The sequence below is a fragment of the Colletes latitarsis genome, chromosome 14 (assembly GCF_051014445.1).
Source record: "Colletes latitarsis isolate SP2378_abdomen chromosome 14, iyColLati1, whole genome shotgun sequence".
In the NCBI taxonomy this organism is placed as follows: domain Eukaryota; kingdom Metazoa; phylum Arthropoda; class Insecta; order Hymenoptera; family Colletidae; genus Colletes; species Colletes latitarsis.
In genome coordinates, this window is record NC_135147.1 from 21,405,441 (window position 1) to 21,417,578 (window position 12,138).

Sequence of the window (12,138 nt, forward strand, 5' to 3'; positions counted from 1 at the left end):
TGCAAATATCTTATTCTCGTTCTTACGAAGTTGGAATTAACCATTTTTAATTAGAATCCGAATAAGGTTTAATATAAATAGTTATGAGGCTCTTTGAGACAGTGTAAATATGAATGAAAATCAACCCTCTTGAAATTTTCCAATTCTCAAATAATAAATCCATAAATTTCCAGCGTGTCACGATGCATCGTTTTTCAATATCACTGTAAATTGACGGACGCGTAGCCGCGACAGAAACAGGTTCCGGAATAAAAGTTTACGGAATATTAAACACAGGGACGATAAATCTGGGGTACGTTGTTAATTAAGAATTAACGCCCGGGAATTCAATGAGTGAAGCCGTATTGGAGGACGAGGCGATCATTTCGCCGCCATAAAGTCGCGACAATTTATTCGTCGTTCGACGTAACTACATATGTTGGATATTGTAAGCCGCTTAGAACAGCGTAAATGTCGACCGATAATCAGACGCGAATTCGCGCCGGTGCTTGGAAATAATCGGTCCAATAAATTCGAGACATCATGGAATTCGCGAATTTCCCTATTCTCGATCCCGCGAACCGCCGTAATTGCAAGAGTGACAGTCTCGCGGCATTAACTGCCATTGTTTCGTGCTTCCGTCGCACGTGCATCGATACGGAGAACGATCAATTATCCAGAACGAAGATTTCGTTGACTTCATTGCACGATAATGAAGAATGTTGTGAGACAACGAATACTATCTGAGTTTCGCCACTGTGCTATAGTTCGCTGCGTTGGCTTCTTTCCAGAGTCGAACAAACTTTATTCTCGAACAAATCGATAAGTATCACGCAATTATGCTCGAGAAGTTTGTGAGAGATCGTTGGTTTTTGTCATATTTTTTCTTTTTATGCACGGAATTTTTCCTGATTTTTAATAGTGACAAAAATTTTTGTAAATGAGTGTTCAGAGTATTTTTTTATCGTGCATCGTTGTTTCGTTCACAAAGAAGCGAAAATTTTGGATTAATTCGTTAATTAGTTTCCATTTATGTCTCGCTCGTAAATTTGTTTATGAATTAGGACGCGATAACGGATACTTCAAACCGATATCCAGACGAGCGCGAGCCAAGAGATGAAGTTGGTTTACGATTGAATATAAAATTTTTATTGGTTATTCGAAAATACAATTTCAGCGCCCCTGCTTCCTTCTGCGTCGTATTTGATTACGTTTAAAGACACGGTTCGGTGAGACTTCATTCTAGATTTTTATATCCGTTAGTATGGGAGAAATAACAATGTGGAGTTTTGCTCTGTAAATTTTGATAAAAGTAGCGTTTATTCGCGAGTAACCAGGATTCGAGGAAATATTTGCACCGTTGGTCGAAAGTTCAGAATCGTTACATGGATTAACAGGGTCAAAAAAATAAATAAACAACATAGTTCACGTGTTTCATAATTTAGCCTCTAGCTTGCTTTACATCTCAGAAGAAGCTTAAACTCATGAAATTTAGTATACATAAATTCGTAGATAACTCAGAAGTTAGCAAATAAAAATGAAGGCTCGAAAAATTTGAATAAAACCCGAGATTTTTACTTAATTTATAGATAATCGATTTTTGAATACTACGAATGGAAATAAGAATTATTATATCGTCCTCCAGGGGGAAAAACGAACTCGAATAAATATTCATTTTCCTAATTCGATAATAAAATATCGATCCCTTTCGCGGCGCTCAGAGCATCCCTTTTCCCTGTTTTCAGATACCCAGACAAAATCAAGTCGTAAAAATTAACGTAACTGTCACGTAATTTCAACAGGCCTCCAGAAAGCAGCGACCTGGGGACATCGACAGATGCGGCGCCAACTAATCAACCTTCATTTTCAGGACACCGTTCAGATATCACGAGTGTATAGCGAGTAAACGCGACCCCCTCGCGTGTTCCCTCGCAATTCTCAATCACTTTCGCGCGACGTTTCGTTGAAATCCGTTCCAGTGTCCCTCCCTCTCGTTCCAAGCGAACGAACAGCCGAGCGAAAACGTCAGATCGAGTCTAAAAATACGAACCGTAATTCGCAGAATCGGGCTTAGAGGATCGGTAGAGCGTTGCAAAGACTGACGGGAGTCTTTGACTCACAAGGACCGTAGCCGTAAACAAAATTTCTAAAATCAGTTCTCAATGTTACTGTCTATTGCGCGCCGTCGTGGTCGAAAATCGGGCTGCGACACACACGCAAATTGGACCTATACGACCGGGTGTTAAGAAGGCTGCGGCGACGATAAGTGCAAGGCGACTTCACGGCGCCGTGGTCACCTTCACCAGCCCAGAGTCCCACTTGGTAAGCCTCAGTATCCAACGCTTTCAAAACAATCCAAAAAAAAAAAAAAAAATTTACTAAAAAACAGCAAAAATGAATTACAAGCGATTGAATGAAGCGCAACAGAGAGCTCGTGTCTGTAAGCGCGCTCTCTTTCTCGCTGATTGGCCCGGCCACTTGATACGCACCTATATAATTACTCTACTTATACAGGGTGTTCATCTACCGATGGGAAACCTCTTGCCAAGATACGGGGAAAATCAAGAATTACGTTCGAGGATTTAATCATGTTCTATGGAAATTAAGGGAATTTTGATTCTTCTCTATAGAATTCTTTTTGAGATTTTGTAAATCAGAATTATAATAGTTTTTATCGTTCAAGAGTTCAAAACATGGTTGAGTATAGTATTCTCTTGGAATTTTTAATGATTTTAAATATAGTCACTCGTTTCATTTTTAATTGTGCATTACAGGGTTAAATAATGTTTATTTATCTATTTTCATTATTGAAACTAGATTTGCTTAATATTACGTTCAGTTTATCACAGAATTTTTAAATTCTTCTCTACAGAATTCTTTTTGAGATTTTGTAAATCAGAATTATAATATTTTTTATCGTTTGAGGATTCAAAACATGGTCGAGTACATTATTCTCTTGGAATTTTTAATGATTTTAAATATAGTCACTCGTTTCATTTTTGATGGTGCATTACAGGGTTAAATAATGTTTATTTACCTATTTTCATAACCGAAACTAGATTTAGTTAATATTACGTTCAATTTATAGCAGAATTTTTAAATTCTTTTTTACATGTAGAATTCTTTTTGAGATTCTTTTAATTCAAAATTATATTAATTAATAACTTTAAATATAGTCGTTGCTGGTTTCATTTCTAATGGTGCATTACAGGGTTAAATAATGTCTGTTTATCTATTTTCATTATTTGGTTAATATTATGTTCAATTTATTGCAAAATTTTTAAATTCTTCTCTATATGTACAATTCTTTTTGAGATTCTTTTAAATCACAATTATATTAATTGAGAGTATATTATATATTAAATCAGATTATATTATTCTCTTGGAATTTTTAATAACTTTAAATATAGTCGTTGCTGGTTTCATTTGTAATGGTGCATTACAGGGTTAAATAACATCTATTTATCTATTGTCATTATTGAAACTAGATTTGTTTAATATTACGTTTAATTTATCACAGAATTTTTAAATTCTTCTCTATATGTAGAATTCTTTTTGAGATTCTTTTAAATCAAAATTATATTAATTCAGAGTATATTATTCTCTTGGAATTTTTAATAACTTTAAATACAGTCGTTGCTGGTTTCATTTGTAATGGTGCATTACAGAGTTAAATAACATCTATTTATCTATTTTCATTATTGAAACTAGATTTGCTTAATATTACGTTCGATTTATCGTAGAATTTTTAGATTCTTCTCTATATGTAGAATTCTTTTTGAGAATCTTTTAAATCAGAATTAAATAATTTTTGATCATTCGAGGGTTCAAAACATGATCTAGTACATTATTCTCTTGGAATTATGAATAATTTTAAATATAGTCACTCGTTCCATTTCTAATGGTGCATTACAGGGTTAAATAATGTCTATTTATCTATTATCATTAGTGAAACTAGATTTGCTTAATATTACGTTCAATTTATCGCAGAATTTTTAGATTCTTCTCTATATGTACAATTCTTTTTGAGATTCTTTTAAATCAAAATTATATTCATTCAGAGTATATTATTCTCTTGGAATTTTTAATAACTTTAAATATAGTCGTTGCTGGTTTCATTTCTAATGGTGCATTACAGGGTTAAATGTCTATTTATCTATTGTCATTAGTGAAAATAGATTTGCTTAATATTACGTTCAATTTATCGCAGAATTTTTAGATTCTTCTCTATATGTAGAATTCTTTCTGAGAATCTTTTAAATCAGAAGTAAATTATTTTTAATCATTCAAGGGTTCAAAACATGATCAAGTACATTATTCTCTTGGAATTATGAATAATTTTAAATATAGTCACTCGTTTCATTTCTAATGGTACATTACAAAGTTAAATAATGTCTATTTATCTATTATCATTAGTGAAACTAGATTTGCATAATATTACGTTCGATTTATCGCAGAATTTTTGTACTATTCGTTCTTTCTCAATATTTTGAAAATAAAATTGAATTTCGACGCTCGATTGTCGTCGTATTTTGGCATCGTCCCCGAAATACGGGCCCACCTGTAGTTAAACGACCTGTATATATATAGAAATTGGCTAACTCTCACGCGAAACTTAGCTTTTTAGCGAGGAGCGATCACCAGAGCACCAACTTTTCTTCTCGAACCACTCACGTACCCTGCTCTACTCTCCACCTTTCTGTTCGTTTCTTTTCTTTATCTTTGTCGAAAGAAACGCGCGACGCGGTTCGGGAACGGGGGGAAATCGGCACGACGATGAAAAGTTTCGAGACGAGTTCTCGAACTGCCATCCAGTTTTTCGATTACGGTCCGCGATCCACCGTGCTCCTCGATGGTTTGAATGATCAAGCAAGAGCAACCGGGGCTTGCGTTAACGCCGGGTACCCCGGAACCGATGGGAATTTCTCCACTCGAGAAGTTTTGATCGAATTTTTTCGACGCTCTATATTTTAATAATACCATCAGAATTCTCTTTTCCGGCGTAACCGGACGATTACCGGTTCCCCATCCGCGGATCGTAATAAAAGCGTACACGGGACGAGATATATGATATTTTATCGGGAATAAAAATTGGAGAAAAATGTACGATTCGAGTTTCCATAGAACCGTCGTGCCGATTTCCCATCGTTTCTACCGCGAGCTTTCTTGTGAATGGGTAGGAAGTCTGTCACGATTTGTATATAGTTCACGCGTGGGGATCTTGATCACGATCTTAAAGCTAGCCTCTATAGGTACACCACTGGTCACTGCACATGCACGCAATAATCTTCGCTCCTCTCGGTATTGTCATCACTGTCACTCATCTCGTCACGATCATTCGCATCATCTCTGTTCGCATCGTGGTCATTTGCCTTTGAACACGTCGAACTTTTAACGAACGCGAAGTTTCACGAACCCGCAGAATCGTTGCAACTTTGCCGATCGATCATCGCGTAAAAATGAATTTGCCTCGAAGTTATTATTCTCGATCGGTGAATATCGTTGCTCGACGAGCGAAATTAAATTTTGTTCGATTGTTCGTTGATGGCGCGCGTAAAGTCGCGAGCGCGTGTTTTTAATATTAGAGACTCATATCATCGAATCATCTTCTGTTGCCTCGTGGAATGAGCGACTAATGAACGTCTGATAATTGCCTTTAGCTCGAGCACTGAAATGCATGAGGAAAGAGGAACGGAACGAATCGCACCGCCTGCATGTTGTCGCAACAAAATCTACGTATAATTGTTCTTTCAGGACGAAAACGGACTAACCATGCCCGTCTCCGTGACGGCTGCCTTCATTACGACGATCGGTTTGCTCGTGAAAACAATGCTGAAACAGGGACGTTGACAGTATCGAAAATTAAACAATCAGAAAAATATTTTACACTCGAAACTAGCTAAATTTTTAACCTCCTGGTGACGACTTTAACGTAACTGCTATCAGGAATAATATGCAGTTTGTTATATGCAGAGTGTTCGACCAACTCTGGGAAAACTTTGAATGGGAGATTCTAGAGGCCAAAATAAAACGAAAATCAAGAATATCAATTTACTAATTGAGGCTTCGTTAAAAAGTTATTAAAAAATTAAATTAAAAAATTTCAAATCGTTCTGAAAAAATTATTTTTAGTTGCAGGGGTCAATTATAACCATTTTTGGTCATTACACATATTCACGAATTCCTACGCACTTTCGAGAAAAAAATTCCTTACCGAAAATATAATGTCTGACCATACCGTTGATATGTTTCACTGAATTTCATGTATATCTTTAAAATGTCATAACTCCTGAACGGATTGGAGGATTTTAATGTTTAAAAAAGCAAACAACGCGTATTTTAGTCAAGAATGTGTAGAAATTCTAAGAATATTGGAAATGTTATTCCTTAACACCGTAAAGTTAAAAAAACCCCATAAAAGTGGTCGAAATTTCAAATGACCGTAACTTCTACAATAGTGAACGTATCTCAATGAAATTTAGTATCGAAGTAGTGCTCATGGGTACTTACAAAAAAGTATTAGACAACATTTCCGTACAACATCAAACAAATTTATTACAGATGATAAACAAATTTTTAAGAAAAATCGACAGGGGGTAGGTGCTTAAATTTTTCGACGATCAACAAAAATTTCAAATCGTTCTGGAAAAATTATTTTTAGTTGTGGGGGTCCATTACAATCATTTTTGGTGAATAGAGATACCCCCGAAATCCTACTCACTTTCGAGGAAAAAATTCGTGTAGGTGCTTAAATTTTCGACAAAAAAAAAAAAATTTCAAATCGTTCTAAAAAAATTATTTTCAATTGCGGGGGTTCATTACAATCATTTTTGGTGAATAGACATACCCCCGAAATCCTACACACTTTCGAGGAAAAAATTCATATACGTGGACAAATTTTATTAATAATTTTTAACAATAACTTTCATAGTAACTTTTCAACGAAACCTCAACCAACAAATTGGTATTCTTAATTTCTTATTCTGGCCTCTACAATCTCTCATTAAAATTTTTCCCAGGGGTGACCAAACACCCTGTATATTTTCTAAAAAACTTAGAAAGTTTAGAATATTTCCTAACTCGATCGAGTTTTTCGTCCACAAAGTGTTGAAATTCAGTGATTAAAAGTGTCCCTAAAATTTATTATAAATTCGTTCGTAAACAATAATTTTAAAGACAAAATGAAACAAGTTGCTCAGGATAGAAAATTCTCGGTTTTAATTCGACGCAAGATTTTTTAACGTCGAATTCCGTTGCACCGAGACTAACCGATATTCCAAGATCGCGAGAGGCTAAAACGTCGCTGGATCACCATCGTTTTCCGCGGCAAAAGGGAGGAGTGCATAAGGTTATCCGTCCATCGGCGACCAGCGCGAGACCATCAAAGAAATTTGGACTTCCGGCCCAACGTTCCGCTAACAGGATCAGTTCAGCTCGTCTCACGATCGTTTCACGTTACACAGAAAGAACACACACGTAACCCCCAATACCTATATACATACACGAGTCACACGTAACACAGAGACGTACGCCCCCTCCCCCAAACCCCTTTTTGTTTCTCTCACCTGGCGGAATAAGCTCTCTCTAAATTCTCGTCTACGGGGCTCGAGGTTGTACGAGTGTGTACCCAATGCCTTCGCGTAACCACGACACCAATATCGTAACTCTTGCGCAGCTGCAGCACGGTGGGGCTCTGGGTAAGAAAACACGAAATAACTTTGAATATATATTTCTCGATTACTCGGCTACCAGCGTGCCAAGTTCCCGGTGCAACGAACCCGACAGTGCCCCGTAGTCGGTGGCAGTTGGCACGCGGGGAAACATCTTGCTAGCGAGTGACAGTAGGAATGGGTGGAAATTTCTTTTGCTCCGGACAGTTTGCTACAATTAAGATTCAGAGAACTCGACGACGATGGTCGCTGTGACACCGTCGGGGTCGTCCTACGAGCGACACAGCTTTCTCAAAAAGGTTCAAACACTGTCAAACTTGGTCCAACATAAAGCAATCACAGATATCTGTCTTCTCTAATGGAGATAATATAGGATAGAATTTTAGTTTTTATTTATTTTGTTGGCACGTCAATTATTTTCATTCATTTAATCTTTGTTTATCTTAAATTTAATCATTTAATTCGTACTGAAAATGCTGTATTTCTTGTGAGCAATAATAAATACTTCTCTGGCTTTTCTAATGGAGAAAATGTACGATAGAATTTTAGTTTTTATTTTTTGTTTGCATGTGAATTATTTCCATTGATTTAATCTTTGTTCATCCTAAATTTAATCATTGAATTCATACTAAAGAAGCTTAGGATTTTTTATTATAGAATTTTAGGTTTTATTTATTTTGTTGTCGTATCAATTATTTCCATTGATTTAATCTTTGTTCTTCATCAATTTAATTATTAAATTCGTATTAGGGAAGCTGTATTACTCGTGAGCAATCAAAAATACTTATTTTTCTAATAGAGAAAATGTACGATAGAATTTTAGTTTTTATTTTTTTTGTTTTTGCATATCAATTATTTCCATTAATTTAATCTTTGTTCATTATCAATTTAATTATAAAATTCGTATTAAGGAAGCTGTATTACTCGTGAACAATCACAAATACCTATCTTTTCTAATAGAAAAAATATAAGATAGAATTTCAGTTTTTATTTTTTTTGTTTTTGCATATCAATTATTTCCATTGATTTAATTTTTCTTCATCTTAAATTTAATCATTGAATTCATACTAAAGAAGCTGCATTACTCGTGGGACGACTTATGTTTAAAGCTATCCAAGTTTATTTTTAATATATTATAATAAGAATTGAGAGCAATATTATCAAATTTTTTGGAGGTTAGAATGATTTAGTTCTTGACTGTGTTTCTTTTCACTAACGGTGAAACAGTAATTTTATGATATTAGCATTATTATTAGTTTAAGTTTAAAAGTATACAGAAATAATTTTGAACGCTTCCTTGTTGGGATTGTTTAAATTCTAAAGTAAAGAAATTGATCCGTTAATTGCAACAAGACTTCAATATTTGTCTTCTGCAAATTTACTATTGTAAAATTTAGTTGAAAGAGTTGAAAGTTTAACTTGGAGTAGTACTAAAACTTTGGTAAAAATTGTGTAATCAGATAGAATAGCAATTCAGTGATAGTGTATATTAATAATTAGAAAGTGTTATTATTGTTTGAATGTCCATCTAAATATTATATTTCCAATATGTAGTTCCTCGAGTTCTCGATTTCGAAGATAGCAGCTATGCAAAAGTAATATAACGATAAGATATTGACAGCACCAGGTGAGTACTCATTTTATGTTCGTTACAGCTATTATTACGTTATTAAGGCCTTAACTGCCAGAGTTATGAAGGATAATAAAAGTGACTCTCAATGGTATACGAACCCATTTCACTGTGCCACCCCCCATGATTCGTGCAATATAAAATATTAAATCATAATCTTACGAAAAAAAACAAATTTCAATTACTTCCATTTTATTTAGTCCAAATATTCGTTCAATGAAATTTATCACAGTCCATTTTCCACCAGAAATCACTTTACCACGCGTCTCTAACCAATATTTCCATTTTAATAACTCGTAAATAAATTGAGGCATTTAAAAAATTTTCTTTGGCAAATTATCGCTCGAACGCGAGATTTCACTGTGCCTTCGAGAAACCGTTAAGCGAAGATAAGTTTCGTTCGCCACGGCCTGGCTACTTTTGACAAAAGACCACGTTATGGGCCGTGACATAGTTCCTTGCGGTTATGCATCGACCTATAACATTGCACATCAAGCTCGAAACTTGCAATTTGCACGGGGCAACTTGCGGTTCTGCAACTCGGGGGAACTTTGGTTCGACAGCTCTAGGCAAATGCAGGTAGAGGCAAGCACGTTGATAGCCGCACAAAGGTGCATCGTGCGAGAGTTAAGAAGAGGATTTATCCTTTAGACGTTTATGGTCGTCCTTGCAACGATGATCCACCCATTGGCAAAATTATCTCTCTCGTCGGTAAATTAACATTCAAAATATAAAGTGATAAATATCGACACTCTATAGAATATTCTTACACTTAACCAATTCAGCTTTCAAGTATCGAACAAACTCAATAATTTCTATTTGCACACGAAACTAGTTCGTCATTTCTTAAATCAGAATATTTACAATTTTTTTACACGTTCTAATGAAAATTACGGTTGGAGAGATGTTCTTGAGGAAATGTGTCAATATTTCATCGACGTTGCAACGCTATGGGGGATTTCCAATGACACGGACGTTAATTTATGTTTTGTGATTAGTATCTATTTCACGTTACCAATGCCCATGATTAGTGACCGCAGATTTTCAATCGGTCGGGCGATCAATTTGCTTCTATTAGAAGCTGCATCAGCGAGACATCGGATCGCTCGATCAGCAATTGGTTTCGATTTATCTGTAAATTCGCGTTCGCTAATTTATACGGACACCTTTCGGTGAAACTAATAGTCATCCGATATATACATCCTGTCGACCTTAATTCCGTAGTTCTCCAAGAAGCAGATCGTTCATGGCAGCCGTCAGCCCCTGATACTAACGACATTCTGACACGTCTCTATTCAGCAGATACTCTCGTGGCTCGAGTAGCGTAATTTAACTTGCGGGCACATAATCCCCCGCGATTGCGATCTATACGAGTACAAGGCCGGTTCCCTTCGGGGTAAAAAAAATGTAAATTTTTCACGCCAGCTCGGAAAGGATTCCATCGATTTCGAAAATAACGTCTTGAGGAACCGAAGTTGAAAACAGACGTTAGAAGGATTTTATTTCTGCCTCGAAACGTTGCACGGAAATCCAATACAGAGTTTATTCCGACTCCGGGGCTGAACAGGAAATTGAAAATGATCGATCACGGGTAATTTCATTACCTCTTCTTACGCGTTATGAAAATTTTAATTTTAGAGAGCATATTAGATATTGGATAATGTATTTGATGAAACGTAGTTTGTTTAATATCGTGTTAATTTAATTCTCGACCACTTCTCGGGGCTCCATGAATGCTTCTCTCTAATATTATTTTGGAAACGAAATTCTTTTTTTATTTATAGGAGTGTCTACTGTTTTGGAAGGTATTAATATTTCTTAGAAATGATAAATCCAAACATTTCTACTGTTTGACGGAAACATGTTTAAATTAAACTAAGAGGAAAAATGATAATAGGTAAAAACAGTAGCTACTTATTATTTTTACATTATTCCAATTTGATTCTTTCAAAATGCAATGCCTAAAAATGCCTGACGGCGGGTCGTTCCTCGATCAACCGAGTTCTCGTCTTTGAATTATCGAATTATGGAAACTGATCGAACCGGAAGGGCGCGCAGGGGAGGAAAACCGACGTTTCCAGACAGGAAACTTTAAATGGAGATTAATTTCTTTGCTTGCGGAGGACGTTGGGGTCTGACAGTAACCGATTCGCCAAGGGATCGCGGGGAATGCGGTTTCGGCTTGAATCCTCGGTAGAACGGATCCTCCAAGGAGCAGGATGTCCTACCTAACCTTGGCTCCTAACACGTACAGTCCCTTGCGTTCCCTTACCTCGCAACATAACTAACTTACGACCCGCGGCAGCATAGCTTGAATCTCCCACGAGTTGCGCAACTACTCGCCCACGTCCTACGAAATGAAACTGATCTCGAATAGAAATTCAGCCACCGCCAGACTGAGATTACATTAATTGATATTGCAAACTTGGTCGTTGGGTTCTTTATCGATGTTGGTATACACGATTCCTTAAAATAAATAACTTTTCAAATCCCTCGTGCACCCCACTTTCCACTGATAGAAAATTTTGTCACGCGGTATACAGTGTTCGACCACCGTTGGAAAAAATTTTAATGGGAGATTCTAGAGGCCAAAATAAGACGAAAATCAAGAATATCAATTTGCTGATTGAAGCTTCGTTAAAAAGTTATTAAAAAATTAAATTAAAAAATTTCAAATCGTTCTGGAAAAATTATTTTCGGCTGCGGGGGGCAATTGCAAGTATTTTTGATCATTAGACGTACCCCCGAATTCCTACGCACTTTCGAGGAAAAAATTCATTACTAAAAATATAATGTCTGACTATACGTGTACCTCTTCCCCTTAAAGTCGGCGAAATTGAAAAATTTCCGATCATTCTG

At 36.0% G+C, this 12,138-nt stretch overlaps 1 protein-coding gene across 2 annotated transcripts in view; it reads left to right on the forward strand.

The window, feature by feature from the left end:
• The window catches only part of Nrx-1 (neurexin 1), a 503,500-nt gene that overhangs the window by 347,934 nt on the left and 143,428 nt on the right, over window positions 1-12,138 (forward strand). For both annotated transcript variants that reach the window (XM_076781599.1, XM_076781600.1), the window contains one exon: window positions 2,227-2,301. In XM_076781599.1, coding sequence (XP_076637714.1) covers window positions 2,227-2,301 — 75 coding nt within the window. The remainder of the gene's footprint in view (window positions 1-2,226; window positions 2,302-12,138) is intronic.